General features: G+C 34.4%; 3 protein-coding genes across 6 annotated transcripts in view; 1 reads left to right on the forward strand and 2 right to left on the reverse strand.

Moving 5' to 3' along the window:
- vti1a (vesicle transport through interaction with t-SNAREs 1A) overlaps positions 1-8215 on the reverse strand; it is a 128295-nt gene extending 120080 nt beyond the window's left edge. For 2 of the 4 annotated variants that reach the window (XM_042735781.1, XM_042735779.1), the window contains exons 1-3: positions 8012-8213; positions 3645-3703; positions 2978-3088 (exon numbers count right to left, since the gene is read on the reverse strand). In XM_042735781.1, the coding sequence (XP_042591715.1) occupies positions 2978-3088; positions 3645-3703; positions 8012-8105 (264 nt within the window). In that variant the 5' untranslated portion in view covers positions 8106-8213. Of the gene's footprint in view, positions 1-2977; positions 3089-3644; positions 3704-8011 lie in introns of all 4 variants that reach the window. The other 2 variants (XM_042735780.1, XM_042735778.1) reach the window with 2 other exon arrangements.
- Positions 8216-8219: 4 nt separating this feature from the next.
- zdhhc6 (zinc finger DHHC-type palmitoyltransferase 6) lies at positions 8220-15980 on the forward strand. The gene is made up of 11 exons (XM_042735777.1): positions 8220-8438; positions 10038-10564; positions 11130-11221; positions 11739-11898; positions 12121-12282; positions 12785-12838; positions 13808-13975; positions 14086-14127; positions 14210-14355; positions 14995-15041; positions 15129-15980. Exons 2-11 carry the CDS (start codon positions 10298-10300, stop codon positions 15227-15229), a joined length of 1239 nt encoding a protein of 412 aa, XP_042591711.1. The 5' UTR covers positions 8220-8438; positions 10038-10297; the 3' UTR covers positions 15230-15980.
- acsl5 (acyl-CoA synthetase long chain family member 5) lies at positions 15783-25246 on the reverse strand. Its single transcript, XM_042735782.1, has 21 exons — positions 25093-25246; positions 23739-23918; positions 22741-22849; positions 22521-22585; positions 22330-22431; positions 21914-22013; positions 20595-20773; positions 20436-20468; positions 20288-20339; positions 20061-20134; positions 19890-19967; positions 19581-19715; positions 18665-18799; positions 18470-18565; positions 18198-18270; positions 18022-18110; positions 17829-17945; positions 17122-17265; positions 16920-17021; positions 16714-16789; positions 15783-16317 (listed from the first exon to the last, which is right to left on the reverse strand). The coding sequence occupies exons 2-21, from the start codon at positions 23892-23894 to the stop codon at positions 16187-16189; spliced, it is 2046 nt and encodes a 681-aa protein (XP_042591716.1). The 5' UTR covers positions 23895-23918; positions 25093-25246; the 3' UTR covers positions 15783-16186.
- Positions 25247-26108: the final 862 nt, after the last annotated feature.

A 26108-nucleotide genomic window follows, 5' to 3' on the forward strand; every position in this document is an offset into this window, starting at 1 on the left:
TACTAAGGAATAGAAGATAAACTTTGCTTTAAACAGATCCGCTTTTTCCAAATTGGTTTTTTAAATTATCCCTCCATTACCTCATTTTTTTGACCAATCAACTTTTATGTTTGGCTTTAACAGCCCCTGACTGACTTTCAGCCAAACACAAATAAGCTTTTACTTTTTGTTTCATTTCATTTCGTTTTGCGAGCATGTGCTCGTTTTTTATATATTTAGCACTCTCACTTTTTTGCTAATATAAGGCCTCCGCGGGGGTTCTCGGCTTTAAGACCCTGCGCCCCCATTATCAAAATGAAGCCATCATGAAGCGAGCATACCTTCGGGATGTCCTTCTGATATCTGCCTACTTTCTCTTGAAAAATGGCAGGGTTAAGAGGTCGGCCGGTCCCCGTCTGCCGCCGAACAGGAGGCTTAGTCTGGCGAGTGGGATGGAGCGAAGACTTCAAACCGCGGGTGAACGGGTGAGTGTGAGCGAGGGTAAAGAGAGAGAAGCTCCAGGGAGGCCAGAGGAGGGGAAGGGCAGGACAAGGCCTTGATTTCCCGTGGAAGCACAACAAAGCCTCTGCTTTTTTAGAGAAAGCAGCAATGGTCCTCTCTCTGACACCTCTTAGAAGTGTGCGTGTGTGCTCACGTTGCGTGGCAGAGAGGATAAGCCATCCACGCTAAAGCATTTGGCACTTCTGAGGAGCCAGCTGAATCTCCCGGCTTTAGGACAAGTTTCTGGGGTTTGCTATCACCGGCAGCTTCAGGGGGATCTGTTCTTCAAATGCACATAAACTCAAAGCACCAAGGAGAAAAAAGGCTTTCAATCAGAACAATTATTATCTCAGTCTAAAAACACAAAACATCTGTCTAATAAAAGAAAAAAAAAACATTTATTTATTTTTTTTTTAATTAGATATTATATTATATTTTTTTAGAATTGTATAATTTCTGTAATATTCTCAATTTTATTGTTACTATTATCAACCCAAATTAATTTAAAGTTCTTAAATTCTCAACAAAAAGTTAAATCATTTGAACTATTAAACGGAGTTTGGAAAGCACAAAACATTTTTTTAAATAAACGATAGCTTAAAATGATAACAGCACCCAACATTTTGCATATCCATGATTAGTTTGCAAATATATATATATATTAAAAAAAAGGAGGTGAAAGGCAAAGGAATGTAACCATGAACGGTGCACTAAACCCTTTCACAGCAGGTGTTAATTGCATGATAATTAAGCATGGCAACAGTCAAGCAGGAGAAGCTAAAGATTAATCATCGGCCAATTAAATGCCCATGGTGAGGAACGTGAGGCCCCTCGGAGACGAGAGATCTCCACTGTGATCTGAGCTATCAGCACAGCGGCACAACATCAGATCACTGGCAAAAGATCCTTTTCAAAAATCTCCTCATTTATGTCAGCCTTTTTGGAATCGTTGTGGATGCCGTAGCCATCTGGTAATTGATATCAAGAGCACCTTGAGTTAGGTGCAGGTGCTGGGTTTGAAAGCAACGACTTCAGATGAAGAGAATTTGCTGCGTGCTGAGTCTTCATATGGTTGCATCAGTGAATGGAGTGAATTGCATAGAGAACAAGGCTGAAGAGGGACTGAAATGCCTTAAAACGGTTTAATTCCAAAGTTATATATATTTTATATATGTGTATATATTTATGTGTGTGTGTGTGTGTGTGTGTGTGTGTGTGTGTGTGTGTTATCCTTCCACATTAATTTGTTAATATTTATTTAGTTAGTTGCTTTGTTTATTTTATAAATACATACATATTTTAGAATTTGTTTATCACATTGAATTAAATAGGATAATCTTGTACCATATTGATATAAAACTATAAAGACTGAGAAAATAGATTTCATTCTTTGTAATTAATAACATGAAGTGCATTAAAAATTACATAATATCACGGTTTCCTAAACTGGGGTTCGTAAAGGTGCTACAGGGGGTTTGTGAGTAATGAAAATGAAAATGAAATGGTGATTAATGATTAATGAAAAGCTAATCATTAAAATTAAAATAAATCATTTTAAAATAACATAAATAGAAATAAAACACAAAACTAAATAAATACTCAATCGAAATAAATCAACATAATTGGTAACATTATTATTATATATTAGTGTTTCTGCAAACAAAAAGTAATTTTATTTGTTGTTTTTTCATTTTAAAATTTAAATATATTTTTTGTTTATAATTTGTTGAAACTACATACGTGTTTTTTTTTTTTTTATAATATATTATATATTAGTGTTTCTGCAAACAAAAAAAGAGTATTTACAACTTCAAAAGAAATATTAATGCAACTGAATAAAGTGGAAGGACAACATATGATGAATGTGATTTTAAAAAATAACATTCTAAGAAACCAAATATTTATACTGAGACATACACAAATATATGAATATAAATGTATATAGTATATTAACCTGGTCTGAGAAACTCACAAGGGCAAGCTCAACGCCTCATATTCCAAATATTAAATAATCAAAGTTTGTTTGTGTAGTTTATCCTCTCCTTATCCAGTAAAATGTAAATGTGCTCACCTCAGAGAAAACAAAAAGATGTGTATTTGAATAGGCCTATTACATTATGAGAGTATGAAAGACAAACATGGTGATGTAAAACAAGCAAAGGAAAAATTTGGCTTCGGAGAAAAAGCGTCTCATTAAGGTTTGATGTGTATGGGGTGAATTCTTCATGGGCAGGTAGAGTTATGAATAACTAAACAAGGACATCTGGCAAAAAATACAGGCCTGCTCTGCTTAGCCCAAGTGGTATTTGCAAAAAATACACTCTGAATTAACCACAGTGGAAATGTCAATGACCTTCGGTGGGTTTTGAGTAGAAGAACCAAGCTTCAGACCACGTGTGTATGTGCGCGCATTTATGTGAAGAAGAAAGAGGCCAATGAAAGTATTCACGCAATACGCGTTTGCTTTGTTTGGTTTAGGGACGTTTTAAATACTCACAAAATCTTTCTCAAGTTTTTCCATCTCTTGCTTGTAGCTCTTCAGACGGCTGTTGTACATGCCTCGGCTCTGAATAGGAATCTCTCGAATCTCCAGGTCCATCTGCTCGAGCTAGAAACATCAAATAAATTCAGTGTAAACAATCAAACTACTTCGCATACCATTTTGATACGAAACAATTCAACTGTCTAGCTAGTTTACTGTCAACCAGAGGCAGCACAGAGGCATTGATTCAGGCACCCGGCAAATCAAGTCATGTTAGGAGGTGCAGCTTCATTAAAACCTCTGACGCTCTCTTGAGCTCTGACAACTACGACATGTGTCCGTGTCGCATGTGAGCAAACCGGCGTGCCCAAAAGGGCCCCGCTGATTTACACTGTCCAATCAACATGACATGATGGGACAATTTACATGCGACACACATCCCTCCTTTCGGCACCTGCCACGGCGCCTTCCCCCAATAATGGCGTGAAATGTGTCACGCGGTGTCACTTAAAAGCGCATTATGTGGATGTGATCACACCGTTAGCACCGAGCAGCCTTCAGCCAGATGAAGAGTGTCTCATGTCATCGGCGACATTGCAGGTGTTGTTTATGCAGGGGGGAAATTTTTTCAAATTCATTATTTAGAAAACGAGTGAGTGGAAATTACTGATCAAAGACCCACCAACTCTCTGACTTCTTCAAGCTGTTTGTCGACATTTAGAACCAGCTGTGTCTTCTCCTCTGAAAGAGAAAAAGAGGAAAACATATTGATCAGTGGATGGAGGAGCTGTGCTTCATGACAACAGCCCGACTCCCCCGCAACAACAAGGGAGCAAATAAAAACAAGCCTGCATTTGAAGATATATTTACACATTCTCAACGCACAAAGATCCATATTTGATGTGTCTTATTTTTCCACGTGTAAACGCCTTTGTTAGTTCGTGAAGAAGCGCAGAGACGCCTCTTGGCAACTCAAAAGAGGAGAGAGATGTCAGCTCCACCAAACTCTGCCGTTCTGCCACCCACTCGGAACGACTACAATGAGGTTGTATTGGTTTTATCCACTGGTACGAGCGAGGCCAAAGTATTAAGCATGACCAAATTTCCCTTTCCTAATTTGCATCTACATCACCTGACTAATGTTTATTTGGAAGATGAAATACATGCTGTGCGTTGCATCTATCTCTCCAAACATGTTCATGAAGCTTTTTCTAAAAATAAGAGAGGCTGTAATCTTGGGGGTGTTGTTCGGAAACACACAAAATGCTAAAAATGAATGACAGCAATATTATAAACCTATACTACTTTGATAAAAATCAATAAATAAATAACAAAAATAATAATAAAAAAATAAAACACACTAACTTAACTTTAGGCATCAGTGCATTATAGTATTTGATTGAAAATGATTAAAGAATTATACATTTTTAAAAATTAATAATAATAATAAAATATCAAAAATAATTAGTTTTGGGTAAGTATGATTTTTTGAAAGAAATTAATACATTTATTCAACAAGGATTCAATAAACTGATCAAAAGTGACAGTAAAGACATGCATAATAATGTTACAAAAGATTTCCATTACAAATTTGAACTTTCTATTCATCATACAATACTTTAAAAAAAAAGTATCATGGTTTCCAAAAATATATTAAGCAGCATAACTGTTTTTGACTTTGATAATAATAAGGAATGTTTCTTGAGCACCAAATCAGCATAATAGCTATAATAATAGCTGCTAAAAAAATGCAGCTTTGCCATCACAGTAATAAATGACGTCAAAATATATAAAAATAGAAAACACTTATTTTAAATTAATATTTTTATGAAATTATATACATATATGCACACATTGTTTTTACATTATAGTCCCTAACATATATTTAAGTAGAGCTGAAATGTTGTTTTGTCCAGTTTGCAATAGCATCCAGAACCAGAACTATTCATTTATAATATGAATTTTGTAATGATAGAAGCACGCTATAAATAAATAACCCTGTGAAAGAACATCAGTACATCTACTGATCAAACAAGACCAGCGAAGCACATCAAACCATGTCAAGCGATAGCACTAATCATGAAGAAAAAAAACATCAGGCAATATCAAACGGGAAGCTGTCAATAAGCTGGAAACTAAAGTGGACTTCTGTTTTGCCCTTTGGCTTTCCAATGTCTTTTGGTGGTCATCAATCCATTTTTAAAATCTGTGTGCAACCTCACAGCCCACACAGTGTAAACAGCCAGGGGCGATTTTCTACAAGGTGAGCAAACACTGGGGCCTCTCTATTCACCCCTGGCATAGGGCAGGTTCAAATATATATCTCACTATTCCAGGAGTATGGGGCAGTACCACAAGGTCAGGTGCTCTTTGGGCAAAGCGTTGCACTGAAAAAAAAGTTTGACTTGTAGATGCATCTTTGCATCTCTGCTCAATTTTTCATTGTGTGTGACTGACAGCTCTTTCTCTTTTTGCAAATCTACCTAAAAAAAACACACGTATTTATGTTTAATGAAGTAAGGCTTTGCATTATTTTCAAATTCATGTTTCGCAACTTCAAGTTTTGCGCTGTTCAACAATACAAAACATCTTGGAGATTCTCAAGTGAATGAATGCGGTTTGTTGAGCGAAAGAAAAAAAAAATTGGCCAAGGGCATTACATCTATCCACTGGTCTTTATCAATGTTTCTACACATGTGACACTGTACAATGCCATGAGAACAACAGCATAAGCCGCTTTGTTGAAGCCATTGTTGGTCGCAAGCAAATTTGTGTACCTAGGAAAGAGAAAAAGTGATTTTTTTATGGGCATAAATTGAGGTTTGAATTCAAGAGCCGAACTCCTCTGGCAAGACTGAGGAAGGTTTGGCCATCACTAATGAGTATGCTTTGCTTATGGCTTTGTTCATATTCAGTGGACTTATTTAAATACATTTAGCAGCTGGTGGTGGGCCGGTCTGATGACACAATGTTTGTTTCTGCCAAGCTCTGAAGAAGCAATTTAAGCTTCAACAATTCACCACATTACACATTCTCATTCTTTTCAATATGCTTAAATAATGCAAAAAAAAAAGACAATCGCGTTGCAATTGTTTGACAGCGCTTACCGAACTGAGCTCACGCTGCTGCATGATTCTGAATAAATGATTAATCCTTCTCACCTTTTGTTGATGTACAATAGAAGCACCGGGCATCATTGGGTACATCAGGTTATTATGAGACCAGACCCCTGAGGTTTAATACTGACTGAAAGCAATCATTTACATTAAAAGTCACCAGACCGTCTTTCACTGACTTTTAGTTTCAATCCTGCAAAGTCAGAACAAGATCTTGAATTCATTTTATGTATTGGATTTTGAACTGAAAATGAACTGCATTTCTAAATTTCAAAGCATGAGCAAAAGAAATCCTGAGGAGAATTTCCTCTGCTATCGTCCTACCATTCAGCTAAATAATATCAGACAGACCCTAAGAGCATGAAACATGTTTCTTACGGGCTTCTGTAGCACTTTGATTGACTGGAAAAAAATCCTTTATAAACACAGGTTTGATGATGTTTTCTACTAAAGTTATTTTTAGACCTCTGAGCATTCTCTCACCTATCCAACATCACACTTATCTCATAGCATTGTCCCCATGGCAACGTATTCATCTGATCTGAGCAATTAAAAGCTCATAACAAGTAAAGCAGCAGTAGCTTCACAGATGCAGAAATAGATTTATGACAACCTGCAATCCTGAAGGGTCCCAGCTGGAGCACATTTTTAACATTGAGATTAAACTGTCCATCTTTAGCATATTTTTATGTGATACAGTATACAGCATCTATGCTGACCTAGTAAAGGGGGATGCAACAGGGGTCCACGACCTCTAGGGGCTCCATGGCAGTACTGCAAGGGACCACCAGAATTTTTAGCATCTATTACTCCCTGTAACATGATCCTTCAGAAATCATTCTAATACGCTGACTTTTTGCTCAATTATTATCAGTTTGTATTGGTCCTCAATTATCAAGAATGGTTATTATTATCAACGTTTAACCGTTTTTTTGCTACTTAATATTTTTGAGGAAATGGTGATACATCTTTTCAGAATTCTTTGATGAATAGAAAGTTCAATAAAATAGTTATCTGAAATAGTTAGAAATCTTCACTGTCATTTTTGATCATGTGCACTTGGTATTTTTACTTTTTACTTTTAGAAGTACTTCATGATTTTCCACAAAAATATTATGAAACAAAAACATTGACAGTAGTAAGAAATATTTCCTGCACACCAAATCAGCATATCAAAAACGATTTCTGAAGGATCACGTGACAAGCCCCGAAGGCTCATAACTCATGACACAAGTTTACCTAAATATATTATTATTCCTCAATAATATAATAATATGCAAAAGTATATGACTAATGCAATCATCTTAATAAAGTGTAAGAGTAAACACAATCTGATACTATGAAAATGTTGGATCTCAATGTCCCATCTCTCAATCCTTGGCCTGAAATATGTAAAAGATTTCTGACCTACTGTATTCAAGTCTTTAGGTCTGCCAGAATGTATTGTTGATGTGTTATGTTCATAACAGCAGCTTGGGAATAACGACATATTACTTTTAGTCTGTTTCACAGCATAGAATAATGAATTCAATTAACCCCCCAAAAAATGACAGCTGTCATTGTCAATTATAATGATGTCAACAACACAGACAGGGTGTCAAAATAGTATATTGCATCTCTGTCTCACTGTATATTGTTTGTACTGTGTGCTTTTTAATGCGGTGAGCTCCAAAATTGTATTCTTCTCTACTTCAGCCAACTCTTTAACTCAACAAACACAACATGACATCCAAGATCCATGTCACCCAAACCCTGTCTCCTCATCTGACACCATGACCCTCACGAAACCACAGCCCATTTGACAAATGATATGGGACGTTTCTAAATAATATACCAACCAGGCACACCTACAGAAGGAATGAATCATTAAATTATTTGTTTAGGTCATCCTGACATGAATGTTTTTCTAGTAGCTCATTTACAAGTCACTTACCACCGGCTAGTTTCGGTATTCTTCCAATTTTGTTGGTTATTTCCGCGGTGAGGGTGCCAAAGTCCTGCTCGTACGCTTCAAAATCCGAAGACATGTTGTATTTTTGTTTTAAAAGATTAAAAGAGGGATGAACTGTGCTGCGTTACACACTGTTGCTTGTGTCTGCTTCTTATTGACGTACGCGTCACTTCCGGGTGGTGTCACGGGAATTTGTTCACGAGCTCTTCCTGTAAATGGTTCCGCTGTGCTGTGATTCGCGCGTGTATGTGTATTGTCTTTCTCGTTGAATTATGTTTTAGATATTTAAAAAAAAAGAGAGAGATTTCGCTTCTGACAATATTAAGGGCGTTAAATAGCAAGGCACTGATTCATATTAAGCGTGACTTTCAGTTTTTCTCGGACTCTGATCGCACAAGGAAATGTCGAGGTAAGTTAGGTGTTAACGATTAATTTTTCATTTTCAAAACAATATGTTCAGTTATCAAAGCTATATATGTTGCTGCCGTCATAATGAAAGATGCAAGAGTTTATATATGTCTCTATTAGTAACCTTGACCTTTTTCGAGGCATATGTCATTGATAAGATCTGATATCTTATGGATTGGCCATTATAAAGATAAAGCTAATTTCTACAATTAGCCTCTATTTTCTTTTGTATTTCAGTGTAATGTATATGTAGAGTTACACTGAATGGATTACATTTAAATGGGAATATTGAGTAATAGTGAACCGGTCAGTTCATGCAGACTGACTACAACTTGATAGAGTTTCTGAGTTTCTTCTGGTGCTGGACATGTTAAAAACCTTGTTATGCTATTTGTTTAACCACAATCCAAAGCTAACCTAAATTATGTAATACAGGAGCATAGGAACAAAGCTTTGGGTGTGCCTTGACAACACAAGAAATGCAACCGCTGAAGCACAATAATTAACATGTAACATTAACCATTGCATTCTCTGAATAATCCTGATTTCTCTTTAGCCCTGCTTTATGTTATAATGACATCACTAAACAAACTGGCCTTTTTATTTAGATATAGAAATAGTGACGTAGAACACTAATGGATAAGCGTAGTCTTATTGCATATTTGTGTCATGAAGACAGTTGGCCTAGCCTTTAGCAAAAATGTATTTTTAAAAATAGACAGTGCCACATTTAAATTTGTTCACATTCCATATGAATAAAAGAATGAAGTGACAGTGACAAGTTTGGCATTGATAAAATAATGAATATTCAAGAAATACCAAAGTAGATAGTAGGTACCAGAGTAGATAGATAGATAGATAGATATGAATGGGTAAATAATATATATACTACAGAGATAGATAGATAGATAGATAGATAGATAGATAGATAGATAGATAGATAGATATGAATGGGTAAATAATATATATACTACAGAGATAGATAGATAGATAGATAGATAGATAGATAGATAGATAGATACATATGAATGGGTAAATAATATAGATAGATAGATAGATAGATAGATAGATAGATAGATAGATAGATAGACAGATAGATCGATAGATAGATAGATAGATATGAATGGGTAAATAATATAGATAGATAGATAGATAGATAGATTGAATGGGTAAATAAGATAGATAGATAGATAGATAGATAGATAGATAGAGATGAATGGATAGATAGATAGATAGATAGATAGATAGATAGATAGATAGATAGATAGATAGATAGATAGATAGATAGATAGATAGATAGATAGATAGATAGATAGATATGAATGGGTAAATAAGATAGATAGATAGACAGACAGATAGATAGATAGACAGATAGATAGATAGATAGATAGATAGATAGATAGATAGATAGATAGATAGATAGATAGATAGATAGATAGATAGATAGATAGATATACAGAAATAAACTGTGGAACAAAAGTTAACTGTGGTATTTTGATTTAAATTATGGTTATCCTGTTAACATTTTGTGTGAGGTGAGTCGTTCAGATTCTGTCTTCCTCTTCCATGTTCCTTGTTTTCTCCACCTTCCTCTCTTCAGATGTGATGGCTTGGGTTTAGCTCGAGGATAGGGCGATCAGAGGATTAGTACGGAAGGATGCCACACGTTGACAAAGTCTGGAACTCTAGGACACGGCTGGCCCTTGTGACTGGTGACGTAGCCGATCGCTGGTTGTTTCGAAGAAGACAGAAAAGATGCCCTTTAACCTCTTTAAGTCACTGCAGTAAACACAGACAACACGCCTGACTATTTCAGCTGTTACATTGAGGACCTTAAAGACGCTGACATCCACCGAAACAATGAATATTCTTTCTGCTATAATCGTGTTTGAGAACCTCTATGAGGTCAAGAGGCTGTTCCACTGGGGTCCGATCATCGCTCTGACCGTCATCAGCGTGTGCTCCTCCATGGCCATACTGGACTCCATCCTCTGGTACTGGCCACTGGACACCACAGGAGGCAGCATCAACTTCATCATGCTCATTAACTGGACTGTCCTCATTCTTTACAACTACTTTAATGCCATGTTTGTAGGCCCTGGTTACATTCCTCTGGGGTGGAAACCGGTAAGTCTGTTTTAGGCTGTTTTCAGAATATTACAGTTTTTGAAAGAAGAGTCTTATGCTCAAAAAGTACAGTAATATTGTAATATTATTACAATTTAAAATAACTGTTTTCTCTAAAATCTAATTTATTCCTGTTAAAGCAAAGCTGATTTATCAGCTACCTTTACTCCAGTCTTCTGTTTCACATTATCCTAAGGAAATAATTCTAATATGCTGATTTGGTGTTCAAGAAACATTTCCTAATATTATCAATATTGAAAACAGTTATGCTGCTTAATATTTATGCGGAAAAGTGATGCTTTTTTTAGAATTCAGTTTAAAAGAACAGCATTTATTTGAAATAGAACTAACACAATAAAAGTCTTTACTGCCAATCTATGTATCCTTGGTGAATAAAAATATGAATTTCTTTCCAACAAAATCTTACTGACCCCAAACTTTTTAACAGTATAGTATAAAAAGATTTTAAAGCATGTGTATGTTGAATGATATTGTCTGTTTTCTGAAGGTGTCTGCATTCAGCATGTCTAATATGACTTATGTCATTGTCTGTGTTTTCTAACAGGAGAATCAACAAGATATAATGTACTTACAGTTCTGTAGATTGTGCCAAGGCTATAAAGCCCCAAGGGCACATCACTGTCGCAAATGTAACAGGTAGATTTGTCTCAAAAACAGACTAGTTTCTATTAATAATGATGCATTTTAAAGCTGAAGTGTGTTGATACAATATCAATAAATACAAATCTTTTCCAATCCCGTTTTAATATTCTTACACTATTATAAGTCATTTGTAGGATTATTAGTTTGTCTACAATGGCAGATTGGTGGCATATTTGAGAAGCCTGTCTGAAAACAAATAATTATTGTCAATCTTCATTTTGATGATGGGGACTTCAGCTTTAAAAGGATAGTCTATCCAAAAATGAATATTTTGTTTATTTTGTTTCAAACCTGTATGACTGTCTTCTTGGAAAATGTCTTTTTTTTTTGTCCATACAATAAAAGTCCCCATTATTCTTGAAAATAGTTATACAGGTTTGAAACAACATGAGTAATTGATAACTGTTTATTTAAATTAAATCCCTTTAAGGATTCATTTATTATTAAACCACTATGTGCTTGATATATGTCAAAAACATATAATGACTATAAAACTGGTTTCTTCCCTCAGGTGTGTGATGAAGATGGATCATCATTGTCCCTGGATCAACAACTGCTGTGGTCACTCGAACCATGCGTACTTCACCAGCTTCCTTCTGCTTGCTCCACTGGGCTGCATACATGCTGCGCTAATATTTATCATGACCATGTACACTCAGCTTTATGATCGGGTAAGTGTTTTCTCATATTGTCTCACACTTTAATTCTAATAGCAAGCAACAGCTGTAGCATTGACACGTAATGTACATGTAATGTAAAATATTCCCTCTGTGTGCTCGCTAGGCTAAGCTAAGATGAGCTTTTATTGAAATGCTCATACATTTTATGACTAATGCTCGGGCTGAGTTTTCTTACTCCTGGTTGTTGTGATGATGTGCTGTCTATTTTCTTAGATCTCATTTGGTTGGAGCACTGTAAAGATTGACATGAGCGCTGCTCGGCACATCCACCATCCCATCATGCCTTTCAGCATCGCAGCATTTGCAGCCACTCTCTTTGCACTGGGACTGGCACTGGGTACCACTATTGCTGTTGGGATGTTATTTTTTATTCAGGTAGGAAATGGTTTCTCTCGCTTCCTTATTGTTAGTGTTAAACGATTAATCAGGATTAATCGCGATTAATCGCATTCAGAATAAACGTTTTTTTTGGGGGTGGTTTTACATAATAAATGTGTGTGTGCTGTGTATATTTATTATGTATATATAAATACGCACACATACAGTATATATTTTGAAAATATTTACATGTATATATTTATATTCATATAATTTCTATAATATATAAATATATTTAAAATATAAACATAAAATTTTTCTTAAATATATACCTGCATGTGTGTGTGTGTTTAAATACATAATCACTATACACAGCACACACACATATATTATGTAATCAAAAACTTTTATTTTTGGATGCAATTAATCATTTGACAGCACTACTTATTTTCTTTCATAACAAATTAAATAAGGTCTGTTTAATTCATAGTTTGCTTGTAAGGATGTTTTCTATATTTCCCACAGTCAATGTTGATCAGAAATTCATCTTTTATTTTAGATGAAGGTGATTCTTCGAAACAAAACCTCAATAGAAGCATGGATTGAGGAGAAAGTAAGCTTGTTTTCAGTATACTTTTCTTTTAAATGAGGTGATCTAATCCAGTATTCTTTCCCTAAGCCAATACACAGCTACACTCTTTCAGGAGTAGCCCTTTAAAGACTTCCCTGAACTATGAGCGCTTAGTGTCATCAAAATACATATACATTTAGGTGCTGAATGCCTTTTTAATCAACCAGTACTTTAAGTTCAAGAATTTAGGTCTTTTTAATCAACCAGTACTTCAAGTTCAAAAGTTTGGGGTCAATCAGATTTATAAAAAAAAAAAGAAGTCTGTTATTCTCACCAAGACTGTATTTATTTGATCAAAACTACAGTAAAAAACAGTAATTTTGTGAAATATTATTACAGTTTAATTTATTATTATTTATTTATTTACTTTGCTTCTTAATATTTTGTGGAAATTGTGATACTTTTATCAATATTATTTATTTAATTGAATTTATTTTTTTTTATTTATTTTTTATTAATTATTAATTTTTAATTTATTATTAAATATTATATATTCTGATTTATTATCAATTTAATGCACCACTGCTAAATAAAAGTATTTTATTAAGTAATTTCTTTAAAAAAATAAATAAATAAATAACTGACCACAAACTTTTGAACAGTAGTATTAAATTAATTATAATATATATATATATATATATATATAGCTATATATATATATATATATATATATATATATATATATTCCATGTAATCTTTCAATTGAGGTTTAAGCATTGATAAGGTGACAATACTTACAAAACAATAGCCAAATGCAGTTTAAAATAGACTTTAGCATATAGCAACAAAAATATCGACTCTCCAAATGCACATGTACACTGTAAGCATTCAAGTCGTGTGTGTGTGGGTACTTTTGGAATTTTTGGAAGTATGACGGACTATGGACCACCTCTGAATTCAGTAAGTCATGTGGGTTTTATTACATTAAAGCAAGAATCTCTGTGTTCCCAGGCCAAAGACAGAATCCAGTACTACCAAACAGGTGAAGACTTCATCTTCCCCTATGACTTGGGCACCAGATGGAAGAACTTCAAGCAGGTGTTCACGTGGTCCGGCGCCCCCTTAGGAGATGGAATCGAATGGCCTGTGCATGAGAAGTGTAACCAGTATACTCTAACCGTATGTACTCAACATAATACATATTACTGATCATCCTTTAGGTATTATATTACAGTTTAATACAGCTCTATAGCTCAGTTTGTAATAGTTTTTATTTCCTCTTTATTCAGATTGAGCAGCTGAAACAAAAACATGATAAACGTCAGAGGAGTGTGAGTATTGCCAGAATCACTTTTAAACACTAGAGGGCAGCATTTATTTAGGGCACTTATTTATTTACTGTCTGCTTCACAGGTGGAGTACAGAGTGGTGGAGGACTACAATGGTGCTTGTTGTCCTTTGGGAAAGGGACTGAACACTTTCTTTAGGACACCTTGTACTGAGGAACCCAGGATCAAACTCACAAAGGGGGAGACCATCTTTGCCACTAGAGGAACAAAGTGAGCCATTGGTTTAGTTACTTTAATAGTACATAGCTTCCAATGGGGACTGTTGAGATATATATATATATATATATATATATATATATATATATATAATAGATATATTAACTTTTCCTCCTACATGCTATTAGACCAGCATGTTTTATCAGATTTTAGGCTAGAATGCATTAAAATTGATCAAAATTGACAAAAAAAGACTTTTATAATGTTGCTATTGTGGATTTCACCAATATATTAATCAGCACAACTGCTTTCAACTTTGATAATAATAAATATTTCTTGTGAACCAAATCAGCTTATTAGAATGATTTCCAAAGGATTGTGACATTGAAAACTGGTGAAATTGATCAAATTCAGCTTTGGCATTACAGAAATAAATTTATATTATATATATATTATATTTATATATATATATATTTATAAATTTATATAAATTATATTTTACAATACATTAAAATAGAATAGATTTATTTTAAATTGTGACACAATTTTACTGTTTACTCTATTTTTGTGAGCATAAAACATAAAACAAAAATGTACCAAACCCATATGTTTGAACAGTAATGTAAAATTATTAGGTCTGGATGTTTTAAGAGGATTTTATATATGTATATGTATGTTCTTGTTAATCAACAGATGGTGGATGTATGGAGACAAAGTGTTGAATGAGGAACAGGCAAAAGGTAAAGTTTCGACATATTATATGTTCAAATTCAGCAATTAAAAGCGTTTCATAATTTGAATCTTTAAAATGATATCTCTCCCTAAAGCTGGAGTTCGAATTAGAGGATGGTTTCCACGCAGATGTGTTGAGAAGTGTCACTATGACTCGGCGAATAATTCGACAAGTGAAGAAAAGAAAGAACAATGATACAGAATTCTATATTTCACAGCTCGCTTTGAACAGAGGACCTAATATTAGGGAACCCTGAGCCCTGCTGAGATGCAAATTTCTTTCTTATTCTTTTGTAAAGCTGTTCAATGGCACCAGCGCTAAGTGTTGAGGCAAACTGATACTGACAGACACCCCAAAGTTATTCACTTGCGTAACTCAATAATATTTCATTTCCAAAGAACAGCTGCCAGAGAAAATGGCAAATGAGAAAGAAATAGGGGTTTTATTAAAAGGGGATTGGGGCATATGGCAGTATATTCTCTAAAGGGGGTTATTAAGATGTTTACTTATTTCTTCTTCTTGTTTTCTCTTTCTATTACTTGCTTGCTCTCTCGTTCGTCAGTGCCCACACTGATTATGCAAAGCCTTTTTTCCAACTGTAACAAGGTCTTTGTCATGCAAATTGTCTGAAATTGTTTATATAATGGAAACAACAATTTTATTTTATTTTTGATGGCTTACTTTTTTGTAAAACTGATGTCAACCTCGCTGAAGTTTTCAGAGACAAAAAAAAACAACAACCGTGATCTGTATAGTAATTTCGTAATTTTATTTTCTTCTTTTTTTCTTTTTTTTTTTAATGGAAAGCAACCACAAAATTAGTTTCTACTCAACAAAGCACCTGTATGTAAATACAATTGTTTATTTAATTGATGTAGTGAAATTGACATGTTAATGTTTTCACATTTTCTTCCTTGGAAAAAAAATAAATTAACATTCTTTGGTATTCCTTACATTAAGGATGTTCATACATTTGTTTTATATTAACATACCTAGACAAATCATATATGTCTTCTTGACTGACAGATTAATATTGATACAGTGCTTATAAAATACTGAATCTTTGAGCAAATATAGAAAAACATCACAACACAAACAGCACTCATAAATACATGGTCACACCGCAGAATATCCTCAGTTTTTATTAATGCACTACATGTTAGCATAAAGACTCTCAATCTGAACTTTAAAGAATTTAGTGAGATCTGCCCGTTTGGCTTTCAGTGTTGGAGTGAGGAGACCGTTTTCTATAGTGAACATGTCGGGATGCAGGTACAGGTCTTTTACCGAAAAGAGAACATAAGTACTATATTAGACGTGAAAAGAAAACAACACAATATATCAAAATGACATCAAAATCCACTGATTTATTTGTTTAAAATTGTTTTGGACTGTTTCCACTTGTAAACAGTGCTTGATCTGTGCATATACCTTCAGATGAGAGGTCTCATTAAAAGTTAAAAATGTCTTGATGGATTACAAAACCTCAGCTTTTTGCTTCACAAGACATTAATTGATAAAATGGAGTTGTGTTGTGGATTATTGTGATGTTTTCATCCGCTGTTTGGACAGCATGAGATCAGATCTACTTTCAGGAAATTTTCATTTTTGGGAGAAGTATTTCTTCAACAATAATATATGCTAATAATAGCGGATATAATAACAGATCATAAAAGTACTTACTTGTTCAAAGGACTTCAGCCCTGCTTCACGCCCCAGCTTGTTAAGGTCAGAGATGATTGCTTTCTTTATTTCCTACAAAATAATGAAGATTATTACTAGCAAAACTTAATATGTAGCCATTTTTTTTAAATGGAGGTGGTAAACTAGCAGAATTGCATTTATGTATTTTCAAAGGTAAACTATGTAAATACATACAGCATACCTGATTTCTACAAAGCTCCTCTAGTGAACCTTTCACTCCCAGTTTTTCTGCAAATCCTGGCAATACTTCAGGGTCTGGCACGACTATGGCCACCAAAGAGGACTGGACACATTCAGTTTAAATATAAGGCTTCACAATAAACTTAAAAAAAAAAAAAAACTTTTTATCATCAGAAATAGCAAGGAATGCATATTAATTTTACCTGTAAACTGTCACCATGCACAAACACTTGGGCGACTTGAGCGCTCTGAATATAAACGTTTTCAATCTTTTCTGGTGCAATGTATTCTCCTTGAGCCAGTTTGAAGATGTTTTTCTTCCTGTCGATGATCTTCAGCACTCCACTCTGGTAAATTGAACACAAAACATAACTTCCATAAACATCTTCAAATCAACAACAAATTATGTTCATTTAAGGTCAAGATTTTGCCTTGTTTTTTTTTTAAATGTAAGTCTATTATGCTCATTAAGGCTGCATTTATTTTGGTAAAAAATACTGTAGTAATGTGAACTATTATTATAATTTAAACTGTTTTCAATTTTTATATATTTTTTAAAATGTTTTTAAATCATTGTTTTGGAAACGCTGAATTTTCAGCATCATTACTTCAGTCTTCAATTTGTAGTGGTTAATTTTTTTTTTTTAATTTTTTTTTAGTATTGTTATTTAGCCAACCCAAGCTTTTGAAAGGTAGTTTACTGTATAGTAATGTATTTTGGGATTACATTATTTAAACGCAAAAATATTAATCATTTTGGAGCTAAAGATACACACACTGTATTCTATTCAGCTTTAAGTTTTGTGATTTTGTGTCCTTGGCTGCCTGCTGATATCACAACACAGTAGGCCTATACATTTCCTTCCTTCTAAGGTGCATTAATAAAAAAAGAGAAACCAAGGGATCTCACAGGCAGCCATTTGCCGATATCTCCAGTGTGCAGCCATCCATCTTTGTCTAAAGCTTCTGCTGTCTTTTCTGGGTCATTGAGATATCCACGAAACACATTCTTCCCTTTGACACAAACCTAAAATGAAACAGAAAAGCCATAAGTGGTTTCAATGACATTTTAGTATATGGTTTATAAAATTATGTTCCATTACCTCTCCTTCCCCGTCAGATGCAAAGTAATTCATTTCCTCCACATCAACAAGTTTGACAATATTGCATGGAATAGGAACTCCTACATGACCTGAAATCAACAGTATACAAAATGAGTCAGTGCTAAGAGATGTTTCACACACAGACAAAAACATGTTTTTCAGTTACAGGAACCCACCAGTATGCCAATCTCCCGACAAGGTGAAAGAGCAGGCCGCAGTGCACTCTGTCTGGCCGTATCCCTCGAATATCTGGAAGCAGGCCAGTGAAAAAGGGGTCAGCACTGGGTCACTGTGACACCAGATCAATACACATGCATATATATACACCCGGTTTAACAGTGGCCATGTACACAGTAAAGCAATACTGCATCACATTGTCTTTTATAAGCCAAAACAGGAGCCATATAGTTCATCGATTTTTGGTGTTATTATACTCTTCCTTTCATACCTGGCACCCGAGGCTTGCCCGGAGAAAAGTGAGCACAGTTGGAGAAATGGGAGCGGCCCCCGTCACCATCACCCTCACGCGGCCCCCCAGGGACTCCTGCAGAAAACAGTTCAAAACTTTCCAGAACCATTCCTCACAGGTGTACCACTCTTCCCAAATAAATAAAAATGTACAGGTATGGTCTGTTTAGGATACCTGGACTTTGTGAAAGATGAGTTTGTCCCATATGCTGTCGTTCCTGATAATTCCATGCTTGACCTCTGCACATTTCTTCTCAATGGCAAAGTTCAGAAGCCATTTCTTAAATGGAGTCTTGGCCTCACTCTGGACCTGGAAGACAGCAGAAAATGAACAATGAGCATTTTATTGGTGCTCTGTTTTATAAATTTACAAACAAATGTATATGAGTCTTAAGTGAACTCTTAAACATTGGCAAATAACTCATTCCACATGTTTTTGCTATGGATGTGAGTCAGACCTCTTTAACATAAGTCTGAGTTTTGACACTGTGACAAACACAAGCTACAAAACATTTTGTTTATTGGTTGGTTTGTATTACTACTTAATATTGAGTAACTTACATTTTAGACACAATATTCCCAATTACTATTTCTGCTTCGTCAACCAAAATAGTTTGAATAATTGAAAAAAGGCACAACAGAATCAACCACTGAGCATCAGTGTAACACATCATAGTGATGTCTCATCCTGGAAAAAAATCATTGTTTTTGAACGAATCGGGTGAAAGAACAGTTCAAACTGCTAGTGAATGAACTAATAGATTGAATTAATATGATAAGTTATATTAATTACACAAACTTATATTAATATGATAATAAGTTACTTGAGAGTCACTTGTTGCCATCTACTGGTGTAATGTAAACTGTAAAATGCGTCACTAAAAAATTTCCTCCACTAATGCTACAAAATCCTAACAGACCGCAGATTCCACATTCAGTCTGGACAGAACATTGCTTGTCGTATATATATATATATATATATTCAATCATGTCTAAAACCTTACCTTCATCATTACATACATACACAATTTAGTGAATGAATAGAGGCCCATCTATAAAAAAAAAAAATGACTGCATGTGTAGTTTCATACCTTGTCGTAAATGCGATTCAGAAGACGTGGAACCACTGGGAATACGGTAGGCTGCAGGGCTTTCATATCGTCTGATAGAAGTCTGATATCCCCTTGGAAGAACCCGACTCTTCCCCCTGCACTGTACAGCACTGTCTGTTACACATAAATAAGAACAAGCAAGCATGACTTCAGTGTTCCTTTTCTGTAAAAGTAATTCATCATGTGATTTATAAAAGATTCTAGTACCTGACACTGAAAATTTGAAAGACCTTTAGCAATGTTTCATCAAAGATGATGGTGAGCACCAGATATAAAAGACAGGCTTACTTGTACAACTCTTTCAAACATGTGCGCCAGCGGCAAAAACGAGATGGACACATCAGATGGAACGGGTGAAAAGACGCTCTGAAGAAACATGGGTTTGGCATCCAACATTAAAAATCTACACTCCAATAGAGACTGTAAAAATCATGTAGCCATCACACTGACATGCAGTACCTCAAAAGTCTTAACAACACCGGCTGCATCTGCAACCACATTTTCATGGGTCAGCATGGCTCCCTTTGGATCCCCTGAAGCAGAGAATACAGAATTAAAGCTCACACACATAGACCAGACCACAGTATTCACTAGAGGTGGAGCAGCATTGGCTTCAAAAAAATAAATGTGGTCTGCAGTGTTTTTGCAGTCTTGAAGCAGAATAGATTAGATTGCATCACACTAACCTGTGGTTCCACTGGTAAAGCAAATAATACTTAGGTCATCTGGTTTTGGTGGCTGGAAACAAATCAAATCACATTAAGTTTGTCGAATATATTGATGAATACTATTTGCTAAAAAAAAAAAAAAAAAGATAATTAACCCATTACTCACAACAGGCCTTTGATGGTTGTTCTTTCCCAAGGCCTTAAAAAAACACAAATGTTTTTAAAAATATATTCTGTTCTGGAACCTTGAAAGATATCAGAGCCTTTAATATTTTGTATTATTGTTTTATTATTTATTACTGAACAGATAGTGCTGTCAGTGTACCTCCACGTCTTTCAGGGACAGGATATCCACACCACTCTTAGAGCCTCTATCAGTCAATGCAGTATCATAGGGGTCCATGAGAATGATGGTTTTCAAGACAGGTGTGAGGTTTTTCTCACAGTTATCCAGCAGCGTTTCTGCCTTATCCTGCTTGTCACATATCACTGTGGATATCTTTGCTGCGGAGATAAATATAATACTTAAAAAGGTCTAAATCTGTATTAAATACAAAAAAATAATAATAATAATAATAATGTAAAATTTTTTAATTAAATGTGTTAATTTTTGATTTTATGGTGTTAGTTTTGGGTTTAGTGTGGTTAGATATTTAAAAAAATTGTTTTATATTTTTAAAGATAAATAAATAAAATCAAAAGTGACAGTAAAGCCATTTATAATGTTACAAAATATTTAAAATATATTCTGTTCTTTTCACTTTCTATTCATCAAATAATCCTGAAAAAAAATGTAATAGCACTGTTTTTTTTTTAATAATTTTTTTTTTTTTTTTTGAAACATTTCCAAAGCATCAAATCAGCATATTAGAATGATTTCTGAAGGATCATGTGACACTGAAGACTGTAATAATGACTGCTGAAAATGCATCATCATAGGAATAAATTTCATTTACATTTTGAAAGATATTAAAACTAATTATTATTTTATATTGTAGTAACATTTCACAGTGTTACTTCTTTTAATCTACTTTTCATTAAATAAATGCAGCCTTGGTAAGCATAAGTTGCTTTCAAAAAATGAAATATCATATGCACCCCAAACTTTTGAATGATAATGTATATGTAGCAATAATATAGCAATATCATAATTAATGATTAAATTAAAGATCATATTTACAGTTTGCAACCAGTGGCATAAAATGGATCTATTCAAGCAGGTTTCCAAAAAACTCCCCACTTCCATTAAACAGATAGTCCCGCCCTAAACTCATCTCATTGGCTGAGCCATAAGTTGACATGTTCACAAACCCAACCAAAGAATAGATCACAGTAGTTGTCTCTGCATATTAAACTGCAACAGGAGACATATTTTTTAACATACAAAAATTACACACCTCACCTTTAATTATAATATCAGTCATTAGTTAGAGAAATAGAAAGAGTTATGTGATTATGCAAAGGTAGACAAAGGAGCTTGAACTCTGGAGGCAGAAGAAGCAAGGTTACTGAGGTCGCTAAAACAATAAAGTCATCATCTTCTGAAAGATTATAAGTCAGCAGAGTTCAGCAGGTGTGATCACTAAAGCTGCTCTGACCAACACCTCTAATGAAGCATGCAAGCAAGCAGGCTTAACTAAGTACCTCTATTAATGATGAACACAAGAGCCTCAGGTCCCAAGGTGTCGTAAAGAGGCACTGCCACCATGGAATAGGTATAGCAGGCCAGTTCAGCGATAATCCACTGAAAAGAGAGAAGAGAGTTTAGTATATGTACAGTACACTGGATTATTACTCGTGCATTAGAATATACTGTATTTAAATAGCCTTGTCTTATTGGGTATAAATTTGTCACATGTTTTGTTTTCTTTAGTGCACTAAATTTGATTATATTTATGCTTAAAACAGGAAAATAAAAACATTTTCTTGAAAAACATTTTCAAGAAAAATGAACAAACCTTGCAATATCTTAAGCCATTCTATCTTGTTTAAAGGATGTTTAGAGGGAAAATGATATATCAGTACTGATTTTTGATTGACATTTAGACTTATTATGTCACCTCTGGCCGGTTTTGGGCGAAGATGCCAATAAATGATTCTTGTAATGGCTTCTGGCCACGATGGATAAGTCCGGACCCCAAGAATTCAGCTCTGTCTGAAACCTGAGATAATCAGAGGCAAGCATTGAAACGAAGACCTCATTTTTCCTCACTTTTGAGCTCAAAATGATGTTTGTGGTTGGTTCAAATACCTGTTTGTATTTAAGCCATTGATAAGGTTGCCCCTTCTTTCTGTAACCCAAGCACGGTCCATTTCCTGCACAGTAATAATGAAATATCTCACAGACTAATCACATGCAACGGAAGTTAGATGTGAATTAACATAGCTAGCATGAAAATAGGACTTGAATTGATTTCAAAAGAATGTCAATATTCCATGTTGCTGTGAATTTTGACCTCATGACCTCTCACCTGAAACACGTAGTCCTCTTTGAAAAACCTCATATAGAGTTTTGGCGTCCTCATATAAGTACGAGATCAAGTTATCATCTTTCAAGAGTGCTGTTTTTCTAGCACCACCCTGTAAATAAAAAAATGCCAGTAATATTAAACCACTGTGCTAAAAGACATTCAGAACCATAAAAACAGGCACAAGAACCTCATGAAGTAATTCACACACACATGTACAGAACATACACTACCATTCAAAAGTTTGGGGTCAGATTTTTCTTTTGAAAGAAATTACGGTAATACATTTATTGAGAATGGATGCATTAAATTGATCAAAAGTGACAGTAAAGTCTTTTGCATTACCATAAAAAAAACTATTATTTAAAAAAAGCTGTTCTTTTGAAAAATTTGCTTTTCACAAAAATGTTGAGCAGCACAACCACTGTCAACATTAATAATAAAAATATATATATATTTTAGAAATCAACATATTAGAATGATTTTTGAAGGACTAATTGACATTGAAGGGTGCAGTAACAACTACTGAAAATTCAACTTTGCCATCACATGAATAAATTACTTTTAAAATATACAGAAATAGAAAACTGTTATTTTAAATGGTAATAATATTGCACGATATCACTGTATATACTGTATGTTTGATTAAATATGTTTAAAATTATGCATATTCATATGAGGACCCCAGCCATATCAGTAGCCTTAAAATGTTTTTTATTTATTGTTTATATTTTATTTATGTTCAACCAGAGCTATACTTTTGCTACCTTTGTATCTTACATGAACAGTTATTCATATTATTTTAGCGTTTCTGTTGGGTTTTAGTGCACATTCCAAATACTGAACTTTTTTTTTTTTTAAACACAATGCTAATTATTAAGGTACTTTTAAATGTGCAGACATTCCAAATAAATCACTGACAAGACGTTTTAAGAAGACAAATTATAAATTTTTAACATAATAAATTACATTGCATAGAGCTAACAAAAGATCACACTCACCGCTATGCCCACAGTCTGTTGGTTGAGGTCTGTGGGTGGCTGTAGTGGTTTTGGCCTGGTGTTGAGATGGACCAGAGCTACAGCTGCGAGGCTGAACAGAAACACCAGTCCTGAAGTGGACAGCGGGGTAAACAGGAACTCAAACAAGAATTCCATAATGCACAGGATCTGCTAAAGCTGCTGATAAAATATTTAACAGTATTGAAAATTAAAAATTTGAATAACATGGAGGGTTAGTTTCATTCATAACATAGGATTTGAAGTTATAGGAAGTTCAAGTTCCCTGTAATCACACAAGTGCTGTTTTGATGCTGCACTGATTAGAAGGTATTGATGAAGACAAATATCAGTATGACCTTAGAGAGGTGAAGGTAAGAGTGCATAAGTTTGTTCAAAGGTTGAAGAGCACAGTACAGTCCAATTATATCTCACAATCACGCCTTTTTTTTTTGGGGGGGGGGGGGTTAAATTCCTCTTAACATTGTCCAGAGTTATCCTTCAACACCTGTTGCAGTTCCTTCAGGATTCAAAATGATCTCCAGTATTGCACACATGGCTATTATAATGCTATTGGATTTGGTATATTATCTGGCCAGCAATGCATTTATGGAGGCCAAAGTCTAGCAAAGGTTATATCACCCTTTTCAGCCTCAAGAGCATCCACTACTCTTTCTTAAACATAGAAAGAAATGTTCTTGTGTATATACATATATATATATATATATATATATATATATATATAATATATATATATATATATATATATATATATATATAGATATATATATATATATATATATATATACATATATATATATAATATACATAAAGTATATACATAAAGTACATATATATATATATAATTACACTTTATGTATATATATATATATATATATATATATATATATTTTATGTATATATGTGAGCATATACTCACAGACTCAAACCAGTGTTAATATATTAAGCATCATTTGATTTATTGATCAGAACATCTCATTGTTTAAAACACCAGAACAACTCAAGTCACAATGATAAGATAATTCTAATAAACATTCTCTGAGAAACCAAACTAGTTAGAAAAAGAGTTACGAATGCAATGTCTTCTATGTACACAAGACCATTCAGGAAGTTTTGTATGCAAAACATCCCTACTGGTCCTGTTTTTAATTTACAAAATGATCTGCATCATGCTGTATTTGTTTAAAACATGCATAACAATAAATGCACATTTATATCAGCACACCAAAATCATCATTTAACTACTTAGTGAAATGCCTAATGTTATGTTTTCTATATATTGGTATATGGATATGAAATTAAACAAATAAATAAAGATTTTTAGAAGTACAAGTACCTGGCTAACCTTAGTCCGGTGTGTCCGTCAGGTGATGGAACTGGAGGAAAAAGTCCTGCAAGACTGTCCCTTGCACAGGTTTGCTAAAGCCACAAGAAGACTGAGAAGGAAGGCATGGTCTCAGGTCCAATAAAACAAGCACATGAGTGACCTTTGAACCAACTGCTGCTATCTGTTCCCTGATAATACAAAAGACCGAACATAAATAGAATCTTAGTCATACAGCTAAATCCTTTAAAGTGAATGTGGGTTGCACAAGATTCACAAGTCTGTGCGTAAATGTCTGCATGCTGTAAAGTACATGCAAATGTGAAATTATACAGTGCTAGTATAAACGGTGGACTATGACATTTGCCTTTGCTGGTCAGCGTGACATTGAATTGCATGCAGTGTAAAAGTTGGGTTGAAAGTTGCTCCCACTCAAATACTCAGGTTTTCATCATGATTATTTATTCCTTTGATGGTTTGCAGTAACACTTTGCTAATTCAACCCATCATTTACTGCTTTTCAGCTTATAGTGACAATCAGGGAGGCCATTGGGACCCTAAAACCCTTGTTAGCAAGAGAACAGCTTTAGGCTAGTCATGTGACACCTCCTATTAGCAACCTCAGTTAAGCATGACACAACATGATCTTATGAACACACACTGTTTTCTAACTCCATTTGCCTCAGCATCATCACAGCAGTTTAGGAAGAACGTTCAAGTTGAACTTTGACATTTGACTGTAATGACAGATAAGATGTGAGCACCTTTGGATTTTGTAATCTGTTGTTCTGATAATAGACAATGAAATTAAAAGAAAGAATGCCGTCAAGGTCTCTGTGGATTTGAGTCTTGTCAATTGAAGTCAGAGTTGATCAATTTAGGTCAAAGTTGAAGTGATACATACTCAAAAAGAAAATATGCAGATCTACATACATGTTTTTTACCTTTTGTTGCTGTCAATTCAGCAAAATTTGAGCTGGCATGAACTTCAGCAATTTGTTTAAAACCTATTGATCCATGCTATCCCA

The sequence above is a fragment of the Cyprinus carpio genome, chromosome B12 (assembly GCF_018340385.1).
Source record: "Cyprinus carpio isolate SPL01 chromosome B12, ASM1834038v1, whole genome shotgun sequence".
Classification (NCBI taxonomy): Eukaryota; Metazoa; Chordata; class Actinopteri; order Cypriniformes; family Cyprinidae; genus Cyprinus; species Cyprinus carpio.

Coding starts and splice junctions, on each gene's coding strand:
- acsl5 (XM_042735782.1), bottom strand. CDS start 23,894: ATGGAATTCTTGTTTGAGTTCCTGTTTACCCCGCTGTCCACTTCAGGA. Junction 20,469..20,594: donor TGTCCCTGAAAGACGTGGAG/GTACACTGACAG, acceptor TGTTTTTTTAAG/GCCTTGGGAAAGAACAACCA. Junction 19,968..20,060: donor GTGTTGTTAAGACTTTTGAG/GTACTGCATGTC, acceptor ATGTTTCTTCAG/AGCGTCTTTTCACCCGTTCC.
- zdhhc6 (XM_042735777.1), top strand. CDS start 10,298: ATGAATATTCTTTCTGCTATAATCGTGTTTGAGAACCTCTATGAGGTC. Junction 11,899..12,120: donor ACACTCAGCTTTATGATCGG/GTAAGTGTTTTC, acceptor CTATTTTCTTAG/ATCTCATTTGGTTGGAGCAC. Junction 13,976..14,085: donor GTAACCAGTATACTCTAACC/GTATGTACTCAA, acceptor CTCTTTATTCAG/ATTGAGCAGCTGAAACAAAA.